This window comes from Callorhinus ursinus, unplaced genomic scaffold (assembly GCF_003265705.2).
Source record: "Callorhinus ursinus isolate GAN/ISIS: 27379988/994484 unplaced genomic scaffold, GSC_fseal_2.0 scaffold62, whole genome shotgun sequence".
Taxonomy (NCBI): Eukaryota; Metazoa; Chordata; class Mammalia; order Carnivora; family Otariidae; genus Callorhinus; species Callorhinus ursinus.
In genome coordinates, this window is record NW_027397124.1 from 4310413 (window position 1) to 4331764 (window position 21352).

At 38.5% G+C, this 21352-nt stretch overlaps 1 protein-coding gene across 9 annotated transcripts in view; it reads right to left on the reverse strand.

The window, feature by feature from the left end:
• CCDC7 (coiled-coil domain containing 7) overlaps positions 1–21352 on the reverse strand; it is a 337256-nt gene that overhangs the window by 79808 nt on the left and 236096 nt on the right. The window contains exon 25 of one of the 9 annotated variants that reach the window (XM_073885470.1): positions 20881–21005. The exons of the other annotated variants lie outside the window; for them this stretch is intronic. Coding sequence (XP_073741571.1) covers positions 20881–21005 — 125 coding nt within the window. The remainder of the gene's footprint in view (positions 1–20880; positions 21006–21352) is intronic. 9 annotated transcript variants of the gene reach the window in all.

The following is a 21352-nucleotide window of genomic DNA, read 5'->3' on the forward strand; positions in this document are numbered from 1 at the left end:
TTCCTTCCTCTGTATGTAAGGAATCTCTTCCCCCTAACGGCCCTTAAGATGGTTTCCTTGGTTCTAAGACTTGTGAGTTTTACTATTACATGCCGGGGTGTTGGCCTGTTTTCCTTGATCTTGGGAGGGATCCTCTCTGCCTCTAGGACACGAATGTTTGTTTCATTCCCCAGATTAGGGAAGTTCTCAGCTATGATTTGCTCAAATATATCTTCTAGTCCTCTCTCTCTCTCCAATCCCTCAGGGATTCCAATAATTCTGACATTGGAATGTTTTTGGTGTCACTTATTTCTCTGATTCTATTTTCATGGATTCTGAGTTGTTTTTTCCAGGCCTCATGTTTTCTGTTTTTATCTATTAAATTGTTTTTCAGGTCACTAAATCATTCTTCTGCCTCATTACCCTAGCTGTCAGATTATCTAGATTAGATTGGATCTCATTGATAGCATTTTTAAGTTCTACCAATTCAACTTTCATTTCTGCCCTTAGAGACTCTAACTGATTTCTCCATTCTAGCTATTGTCTTCACAATTGCTAGTCTGAATTCTATCTCTGACATGTTGGTTATATCTGAATCCATTTGTAAATCTGTGGCATAAGTCATATTCTCTGAGTCTTTCCTATTTTGGGGGTTTCTCCTCTGAGTCATTCTGTTGAGGGGCTGTTGAGGGAATGTATAGAGTCCAAATTATTGACCACAACCCACGAAAGATGCACCTGTTTTCTAGGGAACTTAGGGTTGCTGGCCTCTTGTTTTCCCAGCCTGTCTTCTGGGGGAGGGGCCTGCCTTGCTGTTACTCAGGCAACCCTGTTTGGGCAGAGTTGCCCTGTCCCCTGTGGTGGGCGATGGGCTCAGTAAGAACCAGTTTTGGGGGGCTTTTGTTCTCTGGCGGCTTTCCCTGGTGGCTTTCTGCATCTCTTCTGAGAGTCAGAGCAGAAGAGACTGTTTCCAACCCTCTGCCTCAGAGCAGAGAGATCGCAGCCTGTTCTTCAGTGAGCTCTCCAGGCCACACTATCTCTGTCTCTGTCTGTGCTGCTATAAACTGCAGCATCCTGGGTTGTGCGCCCCTCTGCAATGCTCCCAGTCCTGCCTCCAGGTTGGGACATGTCTCTGCCCTTTTTGCTTCTAAAACCGCCAACCACCCCCAGTTCGCATGGGCAGCCCTGCCTCTCTGGGTTTCCATCCAGAGGGCTGCCCTAAAGTCCTTTCCCCGCCACTACTGGTCTGTGAGTCTGTGCCCCATCCCCAGTGTGGGAGGCTATCGCTTACCGGTGGTGTAGGATCCCGATGGCTGGTCTCCTTCCCCCTTCTGTTTATCCTCTGATATCTGCCTGTGGAATCACAGCTCCCCACTTCGTACCTCAAAGTCAACCACCTGCAATATTCTGTTTGTAGAGATCCAGATCTATCTTCTTATATATCAGGCTGATTTCATGGGTGTTCAGAATGGTCTGGCAGATATCCATCTCAATTCTGGGACTAGTTGTAATAGGGTTCCCTACTCCTCCGCCATCTTTTCCCCCCAATAGAAAGCTTTTTCACAGCAAGGGAAACTATCAACAACACAAAAGGTCACTCTACAGACTGAGAGAAAATATTTACAGATATTTTTCTGATTAGGGGCTAATATCCAAAATATATAAAGAATTTATACAATCCATTACCAAGAAAACAAAAAATCCAGTTAAAAAATGGGTTGGGGGGGCATGAACAAACATTTTTCCAAAGAAGACATACAGATGGCCAACAGACACATGAATAGATGCTCAATATCACTAATTGTCATGGAAATGCAAATCAAAACCCCACTGAGATATCAGAGCAGTGGGCCCCTCCCCCAAAAGACCGGTACAAACCCCCTGCACACACCATGTCCACAGACCATAGAGTTCTGCAAAACTTCAACTCTAGTAGAAATAGCATCAGGTCTCTTTAACAAGGCCAGAGCACCAGTTAAAACTCGTCACACTCTGGTTAAGGTCCACACACTCCCCACTGCAGGAAAGTAGAAACTCTACAGAGGACTGACCCAAAGGAAAGAACAGCCAAAACGCAGTAACAGAGTGCACACAACATACACCAAAGACACCTCCTAAAGTACCATGCCCTGGAAAGTATATGACCTCTTCTTCATAAAGTCATTACTCTCAGGAGCAGGAAACATACAGGTTTTCCTAAACAGAGAAGCAAACAGAGGCTAGACAAAATGCCAAGACAGAGAAATTCATTCTAAAAGAAAGGACAAGAAAAGGTCACAGCTAGAGATCTAATCAAAACAGATATAAATAATATGCCTGATCCAGGATTTAAAGCAACCATAATAAGGATACTAGCTGGGCTTGAGAAAAGGCATAGAAGACACCAGAGAGTCCCTTACCACAGAGATAAAAAACCTAAAACCTAATCAGGCTGAAATGAAAAAGTACAATAACAGAGATTTGAAATTGACTGCATGTAATGGCCACAAGGATGGAAGATGCAGGTGAATAAATAAGTGATAAATTATGGAAAATAATGAAGCTGAAAAGAAGAGGGAAAGAAAAATACTGGATAATGAATATAGACTTAGGGAACTCAGTGACTCCATAGAACATAATAACACTCATATCATAGGAGTCCTAAAAAAGGAAGAGAGGGAAAGGGGGCAGAAGTTTTACTTGAGGAAATTATAGCTGAAAGGTTCCCTAATCTGGGGAAGGAAAGAGACATCCAAATCCAGGAGGCAGAGAGAAATCCCATCAAAATCGACCAAAGCAGACCAACACCAAGACATGTCATACTTAAATTTTCAAAATATAGATATAAAGAAAAAATTCTAAAAGCAGCAAGATAAAAGAAGTCCCTAATTTACAAGGGAAGAAAATAAAATTAGCAGCAGATCTCTCCAGAGGAATTTGGCAGGGTAGAAGAGAGTGGCCTAATATATTCAATGTGCTGAATGGGAAAAATCTGCAGTCATGAATATTCAATCCTGCAAGGCTATCATTCAAAATAGAAGAAGAAATAAAGTATTTCCCAGACAAACAAAAACTGAAGGAGTTCATGACCACTAAACCAGCCCTATGAGAAATATTAAAAAGGATTCTGAGTGGGAAAGAAAGACCAAAAGCAACAACGACTAGAAAGGAACAGAGAAAATCTACAGAAACAATGACAAAACAAGGAACAAAATGGCAATAAATAAATACATATCTATCAATAATTACTCTGAATGTAAATGGACTAAGTGCTCCAATCAAAAGACACAGAGTGGGCGCCTGGGTGGCTCAGTTGGTTAAGCGACTGCCTTCGGCTCAGGTCATGATCCTGGAGTCCCAGGACCGAGTCCCGTATCGGGCTCCCTGCTCAGCAGGGAGTCTGCTTCTCCCTCTGACTCTCCCCCCTCTCATGTGCTCTCTCTCATTCTCTCCCTCAAATAAATAAAATCTTTGAAAAAAAAGACAGAGTGTCAAAATGGCTAAAAAACGAGCAAACAAAAAAACAAAAGAAAAACAAGACTCTCCTATATGCTTCCTATAAGAGACTCATTTTAGACTTAAAGACACCTGCAGATCGCAAGTGAGGGGATGGCAAAATGTTTATCATGCAAATGGATTTCAAAAGAAAGCCAGAGTAGCCATACTTATATCAGACAAACTAGATTTAAAAATTTTTTTTCAGACAAACTAGATTTTAAACTAAAGACTATAACAAAAGATGAAGAAGGGTACTACATCATAATAAAGGGGTCTACCCAACAAGAACATCTAGCAATTGTAAATATTTATGCTCCCAACTTGGGAGCACCCAAATATATAAAACAATAACAAACATAAAGGAAGTCATTGATAATAATACAACAATAGTAGGGGACTTTAAGATCCCACCTACCTCAAAGGACAGATCATTTAAGCAGAAAATCAACAGAAACAAATATGTGATATGTACACACACACACACACACACACACACACACACAATGGGGTACTACACAGCCATCAAAAAATGAAATCTTGCCATTTGCAACAATGTGGATGGAACTAGAGGGTATTATGCTAAGCAAAATAAGTCAATCAACGAGAGACAATTATCACATGATCTCACTCGTATGTGGAATTTAAGAAACAAAACAGAGGATCATAGGGGAAGAGAGGGAAAAATAAAACAAGATGAAATCAGAGAGGGAGACAAACCATAAGAGACTCTTAACTCAGGAGACAAACTGAGGGTTGCTGGAGAGGAGAATGGGGGGATGGGGTAACTGGGTGATGGACATTAAGGAGGGCACATGATGTAACAAACAACTGGGTATGATATAAGACTGCTGAATCACTGAACTCTACCTCTGAAACTAATAATACACTATATATTAATGGAATTTAAAGAAAAAGAAAAAAATTACTGTAGAAATTTTTGAAAAAAACAAAACAAACAATGGCTTTACATGACACACTGGACCAGATGGACTTAACAGATATATTCACAACATTTCATCCTAAAGCAGCAGAATACACATTCTTTACGAGTGTACCTGGGACATCCTCAAGAACAGACCACTTACTAGGTCACAAATCAGGCCTCAACAAGTACAAAGACACTGAGATCATTCCATGAATATTTTGTGACTACAGCACTATGAAACGTGAAGTCAACCACAAGAAAAAATTTGGAAAGACCACAAATATATGTTGAATAACATCCTACTAAAGAATAAATGGATTAGGGGTGCCTGGGTGGCTCAGTCATTAAGCAGCTCCCTTTGGCTCAGGTCATGATCCCAGGGTCCTGGGATTGAGTCCTGCATCGGGCTCCCTGCTCAGCAGGAGGCGTGCTTCTCCCTCTCCCACTCCCCCTGCTTGTGTTCCCTCTCTCGCTGTCTCTCTCTCTGTCAAAAAAAATAAACTATAAGAAAAGAATAAACGGGTTAACCACAAAATTAAAGAAGAAACAAACAAACAAACAAAATAAATGGAAGCAAATGAAAATGAAAACATCATGGTCCAAAATCTTTGAGATGCAGCAAAGCTGGTCATAAGAGGGAAGCAAATGAAAATGAAAACATCATGGTCCAAAATCTTTGAGATGCAGCAAAGCTGGTCATAAGAGGGAAGTAATACAGACCTACTTCAAGAGGTAAGAAAAATCTCAAATACACAGCAACCTATCTTTACACTGGAGATAGAAAAAGAATAAATGAAGCCTAAAGCCAGCAGAAGAAGGGAATAAAGATTAGAGCAGAAAGAAATGAAGCAGAAACTAAAAACAAAAAACAAAAAACAAAACTCAGTAGAACAGATCAATGAAACCAGGAGCTTAATTGTTGAAAGAATTTATAACATTGATAAACCTCTAGCCAGACTTATCAAAAAGAAAAGGGAAAGAATAAAATCATGAATGAGAGAGATCACAACCAATGCCATGGAAATACAAACAGAAGAGAATACTATGAAAAATTATATGCCAACAAATTGGCCAATCTACAAGAAATGGATAAAATTCTAGAAACATATAAACAACCAAAACTTAAACAGGAAGAAATAGAAAACTTGAACTGACATTTAGCCATCAAAGAAATTGAATCAGTACCCAAAAATCTCCCAACACACAAAAGTCCAAGATCAGATGACTTCACAGGTGAATTCTACCAAACATTTAAAGAAGAGTTAATACCTATCTTTTCAACACTATTCCAAAAAATAGAAATGGAAGGAAAACTTCCAAAATCATTCTATAAGTCCAATTACCTTAATTCCAAAACCAAAGACCCTACTAAAAAAGAGACCTGCAGACCAATATTCACAATGAACATGGATGCAAAAAATCCTCAACAAAATACTAGCAAACCAAATCCAACAGTACATTAAAAGAATCATTCAGTGCAATCAAGTGGGATTAATTCCTGGATTGCAAGGGTGGTTCAATGTTCACAAATCAATCAATGTGATACACCCCATTCATAAAAGAAAGAGTAAGAACCATATGGTCCTCTGAATAGATGTAGAAAAGGCATTTGACAAAGAACAGCATCCATTCCGATAAAAACCCTTAACAAAGTAGGGATGCAGGGACATACTTCAACATCATAAAGGCCATATATGAAAGACCAACAGCTAATATCAACTAGAATGTGGAAAAACTGAGAGCTTTTCCTCTATGGTCAGGAATAAGTGATGTCCACTCTCACCACTGTTGTTCAACAAACTATTGGAAGTCCTAACCTCAGCAATCAGACAACAAAAAGAAATAAAAGCACTCCATAATAGGCAAGGAAGAAGTCAAACTTTCACTCTTTGCAGACAACATGATACTCTACATAGAAAACCCAAAAAACTCCACCAAAAAATTGCTAGAACTGATGCATGAATTCAGTAAACTCACAGGATACAAAATCAACATATAGAAATCTGGTGCATATCTAGACACCAATAATTAAGCAGCAGAATATAAATCAAGGAATTGATCCCATTTACAATTGCACCAAAAACCATAAGATACTTAGGAATAAACCAAACCAAGTGGTAAAAGATCTATACTCCGAAAACTATAAAATTTTATGAAAGGAATTGAAGATGACACAAGGAAATTGAAAAACATTTCATGCTCATGGATTGGAAGAACAAATATTGTTAAAATGTCTATACTACCCAAAGTAAACTAGAAGTTTAATGCCATCTCTATTAAAATACCACCATTATTTTTCACAGAGCTAGAACAAACAACTCTAAAATTTATATGGAAATACAAAGGACCCCAAGTAGCCAAAGCAATCTTGAAAAAGAAAAGCAAAGCTGGCGGCATTACAATTCTGGACTTCAAGTTATATTACAAAGCTGTCACGGTCAAAACAGTATGGTACTGGCACAAAAACAGACACACAGATCAATGGAACAGAACAGAAAACCCAGAGATGGACCCACAACTATATGGTCAATTAACCTATGATAAAGCAGAAAAGAATATCCAATAGAAAAAAGACAGTGCCTTCAACAAATGGTTTTGGGAAAATTGGACAGCCACATGCAGAAGAATGAAACTGGGCCACTTTCATACACCATACATAAAAATAAATTCAAAATGGATGAAAGAGCTAAATGTGAGACAGGAAACCATTAGAATCCTAGAGAAGAACACAAGCAGCAACCATTTTGACATCAGCTTAGCAACCTCTTAATAGACATTTCCCAATGCATGATAAGGGAAATAAAAGCAAACATGAACTATTAGGATTTCATCAAGGTAAAAATATTCTGCACAGTGAAGGAAACAATCAACAAAACTAAAAGGCAACCTACTGAATGGGATATTTGCAAATGACATATCTGATAAAGGGTTAGTATCTAAAATCTATAAATAACTTATAAAACTCAACACACCAAAATCATATAACCCTGTTAAAAATGGGCAATAGACATGAATAGACATTTTTCCAAAGAAGACATCCAGATGGGTAACAGACACTTGAAAAGATGCTCAACATCATTCATCATCAGGGAAATACAAATCAAAACTACAATGATTCTATACCAATTTTAGAATTGTTTCTACTAGCTCTGTGAAAAATGCTAGTGTTATTTTGATATTTAGATTGCACTGAATGTGTAGATTGCTTTGGGTAGTAAACATTTTAAGAATATTTGTTCTTCCAATTCATAGGATACAACCTCAAAGTGTCAGAATGGCTAAAACTAACAACTCAGGAAACAACAGATATTGGTAAGGATGTGGAGAAAGGGGCAACCTTTTACACTGTTGATGGGAATGAAAACTGGTGCAGTCACTGTCGAAAACAGTAGGGAGGTTCCTCAAAAAACTGAAAATAGAACTACCCTATGACCCAACAATTGCACTACTTGGTATTTATCCAAAAAATACCAACATAGTGATTCAAAGGGGGACATGCACTGCAATGTTTATAGTAGCAATGTCCTCAATAGCCAAAATATGGAAGGAGCTCACATGTCCATCAACTGAAGAATGGATAAAGTAGATGTGGTATATATGTAATGGAATATTACTCAGCCATTAAAAAGAATGAAACCATGCCATTTGCAATGACATGGATGGAACTAGAGGGTATTATGTTAAGTGAAATAAGTCAGAGAAAGACAAATGCCATATGATTTCACTCATATGTGGAATTGAAACAAACCTGATGAACATAGGGGAAGGGAAGGAAAAATAAAATAAGAACAGAAAGGGAGGCAAACCATAAGAGACTCTTGACTATAGGGAACAAATTGAGGGTTGCTGAAGTAGAGGGGTAGGGGGATGGGGTAACTGGTTGACGGGCGTAAAGGAGGGCACTTGATGTAATGAGCACTGGGTGTTATACGCAACTGATGATTGTTGAACACCACATCTGAAATTAATGATATAGTATGTGTTGGCTAATTGAATTTAAATAAAACAAAGATTTTATTTCATTTATTTGAGAGAGATAGAGCACATCAGTGGGGGAAGGGGCAGAGGGAGATGGAGAAGCAGTTTTCCTACCGAGTGTGGAGCCTAATGTGGGACTCAGTCCCAGGACCCTGAGATCATGACCTGAGCCAAAGGCAGACACTTAGCTGGCTGAGCCACACAGACATCCCCGGTGTTTCTCTTTAACTAACTTATTTCACTTAGCATAATAGTCTCTAGCTCCATCCCTGTAGTTGCAAATTGCAGATTTCATTCTTTTATGGCTGAGTAATATTGCTGCACTCCATCCCCCCATATATATATATATGGGTATGTATATCTGTATATATATTCATCTATATATATATATATATATTTTTCAGTCAGTGAACATTTGGGCACTTTCCATAATATATCTATTGTTCCTAATGCTATGAACCCTATGAACATCAGGGTGCATGTATGCCTTCAAATCAGTATTTTTGTATCCTTTGGGTAAGTATCTACTACTGTAATTACTGGATTGTTGGGTAATTCTATTTTTCACTTTTTTGAGAAACCTCCATATTGTTTGCCATATTGGCTGTACCAGGTTGCATTTCCACAAACAACAAAAGAGGGTTTTCCTTTTTCTCTGCATGCAAACCAACATCTGTTGTTTCCTGTTTTGTTAATTTTAGCCATTATGAAAGGTGTGAAAGGTTCAACATATGAGTGAAACCATATGATAATCGTCTTTCTACAACTGGCTTATTTCACTTAGCATAATACCCTTCAGTTCCATCCACATCGATGTAAACAGTAAGTATTCATCATTTCTGGTGACTGAGTAATATTCCATTACCATACCAATATATAAAAATATAAAAATATAAAATATATATATATATATATATATATATATACCACACCTTCTTTATCCATTCATCTGTTGAAGGACATCTCGGCTCCTTCCACAGTTCACAGTTTGGCTATTGTGGAATTGCTGCTATGAACATTGGGGGGCAGGTGCCCCTTAGTTTCACTACATCTGTATCTATGCAGTAAATATGTAGTAGGGCAATTTCTGGGTCCTAGAGTAGCTCTATTTTTAACTTCTTGAGGAACCTCCATACTGTTTTCCAGAGTGGCTATACCAGCTTGCATTCCCACCAACAGTGTAAGAGGGTTGGTTCCCTTTCTCAGCATCCTCGTCAACATTTGTTGCTTCCTGTCTTGTTGATTTAGCCATTCTGACTGGTGTAAGGTGGTATCTCATTGTGGTTTTGATTTGCATTTCCTGATGAGAAATGATGTTGAGCATTTTTTCATGTGTGTGTAGGCCATTTGTGTGTCTTCTTTGAAGAAGTGTCTGTTCGTGTCTTCTGCCCATTTCTTGATTGGATTATTTGTTTTTTGGGTGTTGACCTTGATAAGTTCTTTATAGATCTTGGATACTAGCCCTTTATCTGATATGTCATTTGCAAATATCTTTTCCCGTTCAGTAGGCTGCCTTTTAGTTTTGCTGTTTCCCTTGCTGTGCAGAAGCTTTTTCTCTTGATGAAGTCCCAAGAACTCATTTTTGCTTTTATTTCATTGCCTTTAGAAACATGTGTAGCAAGAAGTTGCTGCGGCTGAGGTTGAAGAAGTTGCTGCCTGTGCTCTACTCTAGGATTTTGATGGATGCTTGTCTCACATTTATGTCTTTCATTTTCAGTTTATCTTTGTGTATGATGTGAAAGAATGGTTGTTTCATTCTTCTGCATGTGGCTGACCAATTTTCCCAACACCATTTATTGAAAGACTTTTGTCCATCGGATATTCTTTCCTGCTTTGTCAAAGATTAGTAGGGGGAGGAGCAAGATAGTGGAGGAGTAGGAGACCTAAATTTTGTCTGGTTCCAGGAATTCAGCTGGATAGGGATCAAATCATTCTGAACACCTACAAACTCAGCAGGAGATCAAAGAAAAGAATAGCAGCAACTCTCTGAACAGAAAAGTGACCACTTTCTGAAAGGTAGGATGTGCAGAGAAGTGAATCTGAGGCCCTATTTGGGAAGATAGGTGGTGGGGGAGGGGTCCTCTGTCAGCCGCTACTGGCAAGTGATAGAGCAGCAGAGCACAAAATTGGAACTTTTAGAAGTCTGTTCCGCTGAGGGATATCTTACCAGTGGCTAAGTGGGGGGTGGAACCCTCACTGGGACAGTGTGGTCTCGGGACCCTCAGGGTCACAGAAAGACCAGGAGTTCCTGAGTATGGCAGACTCCCAGGTATCAGAGCAGGGAAGCCGGCTGCAGAAATGGAGCCGAGGAGTGGGTTTGCAGCTCGGGATTGCCATAAACCGTGATCTGCGGCAGAGTGGGGCCACTGCTCCTCAGGCAGGGACCCAACAAGCGGCAGATCCGGGTAGACTCCCCTTCCTCCCCTGGGAGGAGCAGTGTGGGAGTGCACCGCAGGGATCTGCTGGGTTTGGAGACTGCAAAGAGAGATAGAAATGCTCAGTCACAGGCTGGGCGAGCATGGAGTGCGGCCGGAGACTGAGGAGACAGGAGTGATTGACTGCTTTTCTCTGGGGCCACACTGAGGAGTGGGGCCCCAAGTTCTCAGCTCCTCAGGGGCGGAGATTGGGAGGCTGCCATTTTCATTCTCCTCTGCCAAAGCTGTGCGGAAAGCTTACAGGGAACAAAAGCTCCCGAGAGCAAACCCAAGCAGATTACTTAGCTCGGAGCCCGCAAGGGCGGGGCAATTCCGCCTCCAGCAAAGACATTTGGGAATCATGGCAACAGGCCCCTCCCCCAGAAGATCAGTAAGAACAGCCAGCCAAGACCAAGTTTACCAATCAATGAGAATGGGAGAACTCCAGTGCTAGTGGAATACTACACATAGAATTCAAGGCCTTTTCTCCATGATACTTTAGTCTTTCAAAGTTAATTTTTTTAACATTCTTTATATTTTTTTAATTTTTCTTTTTCCCTTTTTCAACCAACATCTTATCAATCCCTTTTATAAAAAAAAATCTTTTTTGTTTTTCATTTTTAGAGTCATATTCTATCCTTTCATAGTAGTTAACCTTATTTTTGGTATATATATAAAAGTTGTTCTCTCTTTAAAATTTTGGGATACACTTTTCTTCTAACAGACCAAAATATACCCTAAATCTCTAGTGTATGGCTTTGTTCTAGTCTCCTGCCTGATCACATTCTCTCCTTTTTTTTTTTAAACCTCTTCTTTCTTTTTTCAATTAATTTCTTATCAATTCCTTTTATAAAATCTTTTATAATTTTCATCTTTACAGTCATATTCCATCCCTTCATCATATTTACTCTTATTTTTGTACATATATAAGCTTTTCTTTTTTTAAATTTTAGGAGGCACTTTTTTCTAACAGACCAAAATATGCCAAAAATCTAGTGTGTGGCACTGATCTATGCACTAGCCTGATCATATGTGATCATATTCTGTCTTTTTGGTTTTTTGGTTTGTTTTTATCTTTTTCTTTTTCTTTTCTTTTTCCTTTCCTTCCCTTTCTTTTCCCCCGATTTCAGGTCTCTTCTGATTTGTTTAATGTATATTTCTCTGGGGTCATTGTTACCCTCTTATACTTTTGTGCTTTCATTCATCTATTCTCCTCTGGACAAAATGACAAGATGGAAAAAATCACCTCAACAAAAAGAACAAGAGGCAGTACCGACTGCCAGGGATCTAATCAATATGGACATTAGTAAGATGTCGGAACCAGAGTTCAGAATGATGATTTTAAAGATACTAGCTGAGGTTAAAAAAAGCAATGAAGTTATTAGAGAAACTTTTCTGGAGGAAAAAAAAAGAACTAAAATCTAACCAAGTCAAAATAAAAAGGCTATTAATGAGGTGCAATAAAAAATGGAGGCTCTAACTGTTAGGATAAATGAGGCAGAAAAGAGAATTAGTGATATAGAAGACCAAATGATGGAAAATAAAAAAGCTGAGAAAAAGAGAGATAATACTGGATCATGAGGGCAGAATTCGAGAGATAAGTGATACCATAAGGTGAAACAATATTAGAATAATTGGGATCCTAGAAGAAGAAGAAAGAGAGAGAGGGGCAGAAGGCATATTGGAGCAAATTATAGCAGAGAAATTCCCTAATTTGGGGAAGGAAACAGGCATCAAAATCCAGGAGGCACAGAGAACCCCCATCAAAATCAGTAAAAATAGGTAAACACTCCGACATCTAAAAGTAAAACTTATGAGTCTCCCAAAGAGAAAATCCTGAAAGCAGCTCAGGAGAAGAGATCTGTAACCTACAATGGTAGAAACATTAGATTGGCAACAGACCTAACCATAGAGACCTGGCAGGCCAGAAAGGACTGGCATGATATATTCAGAGCACTAAATGAGAAAAAAATGTAGCCAAGAATACTATATCCAGCTAGGCTGTCATTGAAAATAGAAGGAGAAATAAAAAGCTTCCAGGACAAACAAAAACTAAAGGAATTTGCAAACATGAAACCAGCCCTACAAGAAATATTGAAAGGGGTCCTCTAAGCAATGAGAGAGCCAAAAAGTAACATAGACCAGAAAGGAACACAGACATTACACAGTAACAGTGACCTTACAGGCAATACAATGGCACTAAATTCATATCTTTCAATAGTTACTCTGAATGTAAATGGGCTAAATGCCCCAGGCTATCAGATTGGATAAAAAAAAACAAGACCCATCGATATGCTGTCTGCAAGAGACTCATTTTAGACCCAAAGACATCCAAGATTGAAAGTGAGGGGGTGGAAAACCATTTACCATGCTAATGGACACCAAAAGAAAGCTGGCGTGGTGATCCTTATATCAGACAGATTAGATTTTAAACCAAAGACTATCATAAGAGATGAGGAAGGACACTATATCATATTTAAAGGGCATATCCAAGAAGAAGTTCTAACACTTTTAAATATCTATGCCCTGAGCAGCCAATTATATAAAGCAATTAATAACAAAAACAAAGAAACACATCAACAACAATACAATAATAGTGGGGGACTTTAACACCTACCTCACTGAAATGGACAGATCATCTAAGCAAAAGATCAACAAGGAAATAAAGACTTTAAATGACACACTGGACCAAATGGACTTCACAGACATATTCAGAACATTCCATCTCAAAGCAACAGAATACACATTCTTCTCCAGTGCCCATGGAACATTCTCCAGAATAGATCACATCCTAGGTCACAAATCAGGTCTCAACCAGTACCAAAAGATTGGGATCATTCCCTGCATATTTTCAGACCACAGTGCTTTGAAACTAGAACTCAATCACAAGAGGAAAGTCAGAAAGAACTCAAATACATGGAGGCTAAAGAGCATCCTACTAAAGAATGAATGAGTCAACCTGGAAATTAAAGAAGAATTTAAAAAATTCATGGAAACCAATGAAAATGAAAACACAACAGTTCAAAATCTTTGGGATGCCAAAAGGCTGTCCTAAGAGCAAAGTATATAGCAATACAAGCCTTTCTCAAGGAACAAGAAAGGTCTCAAATATACGACCTAACCCTACACCTAAAGGAGCTGGAGAAAGAACAGGAAAGAAAGCCTAAACCCAGCAGGAGAAGAGAAATAATACAGATCAGAGTGGAAAACAGTGAAATAGAAACCAAAAGAACAGTAGAATAGATCAACGAAACTAGGAGCTGGTTCCTTGAAAGAATTAACAAGATTGATAAACCCCTGGCCAGACTTATCAAAAAGAAAAGAGAAATGACTCAAATAAATAAAATCATGAATGAAAGAGGAGAGATCACAACCAACGCCAAAGAAATACAAACAATTATAAGAACATATAAGCAACTGTATGCCAGCAAATTAGATAATCTGGAAGAAATGGAAGCATTCCTAGAGATGTATCAACTACCAAAACTGAACCAGGAAGAAATAGAAAACTGAACAGACCTATAACCACTAAAGAAATTGAAGCAGTCATCAAAAATCTCCCAAAAAACAAAAGCCCAGGACCAGATGGCTTCCCAGGGGAATTCTACCAAACATTTAAAGAAGAATTAATACCTCTTCTTCTGAAACTCTTCCAAAAAATAGAAATGGAAGGAAAACTTCCAAACTCGTTTTATGAGGCCACCATTACCTTGATCCCCAAACCAGACAAAGACCTCGTCAAAAAGGAGAATTACAGACCAATATTCTTGATGAACATGGATGCAAAAATTCTCACCCAAATACTACCCGATAGGATCCAACAGTACATTACAAGGATTATTCACCACGACCAAGTGGGATTTATCCCTGGGTTGCAAGGTTGGTTCAACATCCACAAATCAATCAATGTGTTACAATACATTAATAAAAGAAAGAACAAGATCCATATGATCCTCTCAATAGATGCAGAAAAAGCATTTGACAAAGTACAGCATCCTTTCTGGATCAAAAGTCCTCAGAGTATAGGGATAGAGGATACATACCTCAATATCATAAAAGCCATCTATGAAAAACCGACAGCAAATATCATTCTCAGTGGGGAAAAACTGAGAGCTTTTCCCCTAAGGTCAGGAACACGGTAGGGATGTCCACTCTCACCACTGCTATTCAACATACTACTAGAAGTCCTAGGCACAGCAATCAGACAACAACAACAACAAAAAATAAAAGGCATCCAAATTGGCAAAGAAGAAATAAAACTCATTCTTTGCAGATGATATGATATTTTATGTGGAAAACCCAAAAGACTCTACCCCAAAACTGCTAGAACTCATAGAGGAATTCAGTAAAGTGGTAGGATATAAAATCAATTCACAGAAATCAGTGGCATTCCTATACACCAACAACAAGACAGAAGAAAGAGAAATTAAGGAGTCCATCCCATTTACAACTGCACCCAAAACCATAAGATACCTAGGAAAAAATTTAACCAAAGAGGCAAAGAATCTGTACTCAGAATACTAGAAAATACTCATGAAAGAAGTTGAGGAAGACACAAAGAAATGGAAAAACGTTCCATGCTCATGGATTGGAAGAACAAATATTGTGAAGATGTCTATGCTATCCAGAACAATCTACACATTCAATGCATTCCCTATCAAAATACCATCCACTTTTTTCAAATAAATGGAGCAAATAGTCCTAAAATTTGTATGGAACCAGAAAAGATCCCGAATAGCCAGAGGAATGTTGAAATAGAAAAGCAAAGCTGGTAGCATCACAATTCCAGACTTCAAGCTCTATTACAAAGCTGTAATCATCAAGACAGCATGATACTGGCACAAAAACAGAGAGAGCCCAGAAACATACCCTCAACTTTATGGTCAACTAACCTTCAACAAAGCGGGAAAGAATGTCCAGTGGAAAAAAGACAGTCTCTTCAACAAATGGTGTTGGGAAAATTGGACAGCCACATGCAGAAGAATGAAACTGGACCATTTCCTTACACCACACACAAAAATAGACTCCAAATGGTTGAAAGACCTAAATGTGAGACAGGAGTCCATCAAAATCCTAAAGGAGAACACAGGTAACAACCTCTTCGACCTCAGCCGCAGCAACTTCTTCCTAGAAACACACCAAAGGCAAGGGAAGCAAGGGCAAAAATGAACAATTGGGACTTCATCAAGATAAAAAGCTTTTGCACAGCAAAAGAAATAGTCAACAAAACCAAAAGACAACCGACAGAATGGGAGAAGATATTTGCAAATGACATATCAGATAAAGGGCTAGTATCCAAAATCTATAAAGAACTTATCCAACTCAACACCCAAAGAACAAATAATCCAATCAAGAAATGGGCAGAAGACATGAACAGACATTTTTCCAAAGAAGACATCCAAATGGCCAACAGACATATGAAAAAGTGCTCAACATTGCTCGGCATCAGGGAAATCCAAATCAAAACCTCAATGAGATATCACCTCACACCAGTCAGAATGGCTAAAATTAACAAGTCAGGAAACGACAGATGTTGGTGGGGATGTGGAGAAAGGGGAACTCTCCTACACTGTTGGTGGGAATGCAAGCTGGTGCAACCACTCTGGAAAACAGTATGGAGGTTCTTCAAAAAGTTGAAAATAGAGCTACCATACGATCCAGCAATTGTACTACTGGGTATTTACCCCAAAGATACAAATGTAGGGATCCGAAGGGGTACGTGCACCCTGATGTTTATAGCAGCAATGTCCACAATAGCCAAACTATGGAAAGAGTGAAGATGTCCATCGATAAATGAATGGATAAAGAAAATGTGGTACACACACACACACACACACACACACACACACACACACACACACACAATGAAATACTATGCAGCCATCAAAAGGAATGAAATCTTGCCATTTGCATCGATGTGGATGGAACTGGAGGGTGTTATGCTGAGCGAAATAAGTCAATCAGAGAAAGACATGTATCATACGACCTCACTGATATGAGGAATTCTTAATCCCAGGAAACAAACTGAGGGTTGCTGGGGGGGGGTGGGACGAATGGGGTGGCTGGGTGATGGACATTGGGGAGGGTATGTGCTATGGTGAGCGCTGTGAATTGTGTAAGACTGTTGAATCACAGAGCTGTACCTCTGAAACAATACATTATATGTTAAAAAAAAAAAAAAGAAGAAGAAGAAGATAGCAGGAGGCGGAAAATGAAGGGGCGGAATTCAGAGGGGGAGATGAACCATGAGAGACTATGGACTCTGAAAAAAAAACTAAGGGTTTTAGAGGGGAGGGGTTGGGGCATTGGGTTAGCCTGGTGATGGGTATTAAAGAGGGCATGTACTGCTTGGAGCACTGGGTGTTATACGCAAACAATGAATCATGGAACACTACATGAAAAACTAATTATGTAATGTATGGTGATTAACATAACATAAAAAAAAGATTAGTAGACAAGTTAAGGGTCTTTTCTGGATTTTCTCTTCTGTTCCACTGATCTAAGTGTCTGTTTTTGCCAGTACTGTACTATCATATGATCACAGCTTTGTAATATAGTTTGAAGTCAGGCATTGTGATGCTGCCAGCAATGGCATTTTTTTCAACATTCCTCTGGCTATTTGGGGTCTTTTCTGGTTCCATACAAATTTTAGGGTTATTTGTTCCAGCTCTGTGTAAAATGTCGATGGTATTTTGATAGGGATTGCATTGAATGTATAGATTGCTATGGGTAGCATAGATATTTTAACTATATTTCTTTTGCCAATCTATGAGCATGGAATGTTTTTCCACCTCTTTGTGTCTTCCTCAATTTCTTTCAAAGTGCTCTGTAGTTTTTAGAGTATAGATCCTTTACCTCTTTGGTTAGATTTATTTCTAGGTATCTATGGTTTTTGGTGCAACTGTAAGTGAAATAGATTCCTTAATATCTGTTTCTACAGTCTCATAGTTAGTGTATAAAAATGCAACTGATTTCTGTGCATTGATTTTGTATCCTGCCACATTGCTGAATGCTGGATGAGTTCTAGCAATTTTGGGGTGGAGTCTTTTGGGTTTTCCACATAAAGTATCATGTCATCTCTGAAGAGTGAGTGTTTGACTTCTTCTTTGCCAGTTTGGATGCCTTTTATTTCTTTTTGTTGTCTGATTGCTGAGGCTAGGAGTTCTAGTACTATGTGGAACAACACGGTGAGAGGGGTCATCCTTACCATGTTCCTGACTTTAGGGAAAAGCTCTCAGTTTTTCCCCATGGAGAATGATATGTGCTCTGGGCATTTTTATAGATGGCTTTTATGATATTGAGGTATCATATTGAGGCCTATGCTGTGGAGGGTTTTAATCATGAAAGGATATTGTATTTTGTCAAATGCTTTTTCTGCATCAATTGAGAGGATCACATGATTCTTGTCCTTTCTTTTATTAATGTGATGTATCATGTTGATTGATGTACAAATATTGAATCACCCTTGCAGCCAGGAATTAATCCCACTTGGTGGTGGTGAATAATCCTTTGAGTGTACTGTTGGATCCTGTTGACTAGTATCTTGTTGAGTATTTTGGCATCCATGTTCATCAGGGATATTGGTCTCTAATTCTCCTTGTTGATGGGTCTTTGTCTGGCTCTGGGAGCGAAGTAATGCTAGTCTCAAAGAAGGAGTTTGGAAGTTTCCTTCATTTCTATTTTTAGGAACATCTTCAGTAGAACAGGTATTATTTCTTCTTTAAGTGGTTGGTAGAATTCCCCTGGGAAGCCATCTGGCCCTGGACTCTTGTTTTGGTGGTGGGGGAGGAGGTTTTTTTATTACTGATTCAATTTCCTTGCTGGTTATGGGTCTATTCAGATTTTCTATTTCTTCCTATTTCAGTTTTTGTAGTTTATAAGTTTCCAGGAATGCATCCACATCTTCCAGATTGCCTAATTTGTTGGTGTATAGTTGCTCATAATATGTTTTTAAAATTTGTTGTAGTTCCTTGGTGTTGGTAGTGATCTCTCCTCTTTCATTCATAATTTTATTAATTTGGGTCCTTTCTTTTTTCTTTTGGATAAGTCTAGCTAGGGGTTTATTGCTCTTATTAATTTTTTCAAAGAACCAGCTTCTAGTTTCATTGATTTGTTCTACTCTTCTGGTTTCTATGTCATTGATTTCCTGATCTAATCCTTATTATTTCTCTTCTACTGCTTGGTTTAGGCTTTATTTGCTGTTCTTTCTCCAGGTCCTTTAAGTGTAAAGTTAGCTTGTACATTTGGGATTTTTCTAATTTTTTGAGAGGCCTGGATGGCTATGTATTTCCCTCTAAGAACTGCCTTTGCAGCATCCCATAGGTTTTGAACGAATTTAATTTCACTCTCATTAGTTTCAGTCAGTCGTTAACTTTTTCTTTAATTTCTTGGTTGACCCAGTCATTCTTTAGTAGGATGCTTTTTAACTTCCAAGTGTTTGATTTCCTTCCAAATTTCTTCTTGTGGTTGAGTTCCAGTTTCAAAGCACTGTGGTCTGAAAATATGCAGGGAATAATCTCAGTCTTTTTGTATAGGTTGAGACCTGATTTGTGACCCAGAATGTGGTGTATTCTGGAGAACATTCCATGTGCAGTCAAGATGAATGAGTATTCTGTTGTTTTAGGATAGAATGTTCTGTACATATCTGTGAAGTCATCTGGTCCAATGTGTCATTCGAAGCTCTTGTTTCCTTGTTGATCTTCTGTTTAGATGATCTGTCCATTGCTGTGAGTGGGGTGTTGAAGTCCCCTACTATTATTGCATTATTATCTATGTGTTTCCTTAATTTGGGTATTAATTGGTTGATATAATTGACTGCTCCCAATTTAGGAGCATAAATATTTATAATTGTTAGATCTTCTTGTTGGGTAGGCCCTTAAAATATGATATGGTGTCCCTCTTCATCCCTTACTACCATCTTTGGTTTAAAATCTAATACGTCTGATATGAGGATGGCTATCCCAGCTTTCTTTTGAGGTCCATTAACATGATAAATGGTTCTCTACCCCCTCACTTCAGTCTGGAGGTGTCTTTAGGTCTAAAGTGAGTCTCTTATAGACAGCATATGGATGGATCTTGTTTTTTTATCCAGTCTGATATCCTGTATCTTTAGATTGGAGCATTTAGCCCACTTACATTCAGAGCTAACTATTGAAAGACATGAATTTAGTGCCATTGTATTACCTGTAATGTCCCTGTTTCTGTAGATTGTCTCTGTTTTTGTCTCGTTTATGTTACTCTTGGGCTCTCTCTTTGTTTACAGGATCCCCCTTAATATTTCTTGCAGGGCTAGTTTGGTGGTCACATATTCTTTCAGTTTCTGTCTGTCCTGGAAGTTCTTTATTTCTCCTTCCATTCTGAATGACAGCCTTGCTGGATATAGTATTCTTGGGTCCATGTTTTTCTCATTTACTATCCTGAATATATCATGCCAGCTCTTTCTGGCCTGCCAGGTCTCTGTGGATAGGTCTGATATAAGTCTAATGTTCCTACTTCTCTTGGTTAGGAACTTCTTGTCTTGATCTGCTTTCAGGATTTTCTCTTTATCTCTGAAACTTGCAAGCTTCACTATTATATGTCAGGGTGTTGATCTATTTTTATTGAATTTTTTGGGGTGGGGAGTCCTCTCTACCTCCTCTACATGAATGCCTGTTTCTTTTCCCAGATCAGGGAAATTTTCAGCTTTGATTTGCTCAAATACACCTTCTGGCCCTTTCTTTCTCTTTCCCCTCAGGCGCTCCAACAATTCTTATATTGGGCCATTTTATAGCATCACTGATTTCTTGAAGCCTCTCCTCATGGCCTATTAGTTGTTTTTCTCTCTTTTCCTCAGCTTCCCTCTTCCTTCTTCCTTCAACTTGTCTCCTATGTCACTTACTCTCTCTTCTGCTTCATTTACCCTAGCTGTTAGAGCATCCAATTTAGACTACATCTCAGAGCATTTTTAGTTTCAGCCTGATTAGATCTCATTTCTGCACTAAGAGATTCTTTAGTGTCTTTTATGCTTTTTTCAAGTCCAACTAGTAATTTTATAATTGTTATCCTGAATTCCAGTTCTGACATTCTACTTATATCCTTATCAATTAGATCTGTGGAAGACCGTATTACCTCTGGTTGTTTCTTTTGTTGTGAATTCTTCCTTCTAGTCATTTTGCCCAGAGAAGAATGGATGAACGAGTGAGCAGATTCAAAAATATCAACCACAACCCAAGCAAAGTACACACTAGACAAATCTGTAGAGGTCAGACACCAAAAAAGAAAAGAAAAACAAAAAGGTTGAGGGGGGGGAAGAGAATATAATCTTACCGGGTGGACAAAACAGGGTGATCCAATTGATCATGAATGTATTTTGATCTGTGTGTTAGAAGACACTAATCCCAAATTGTAAAGAAAACAAAATTTATAGATATACAAAAATAAAATTGAATAGAGTGATAGGAAGCCAAAATGAAAAATATATCTATAAGATGTAAATGTAAAAAATGAATGTTAAAAAAAGACTTAAAGAGTTGATAAAATCTGAAACTAGTGGAAATTGTAATTTAAACTGAAAGATAAATGAATTATGAGGGGAAAAAAA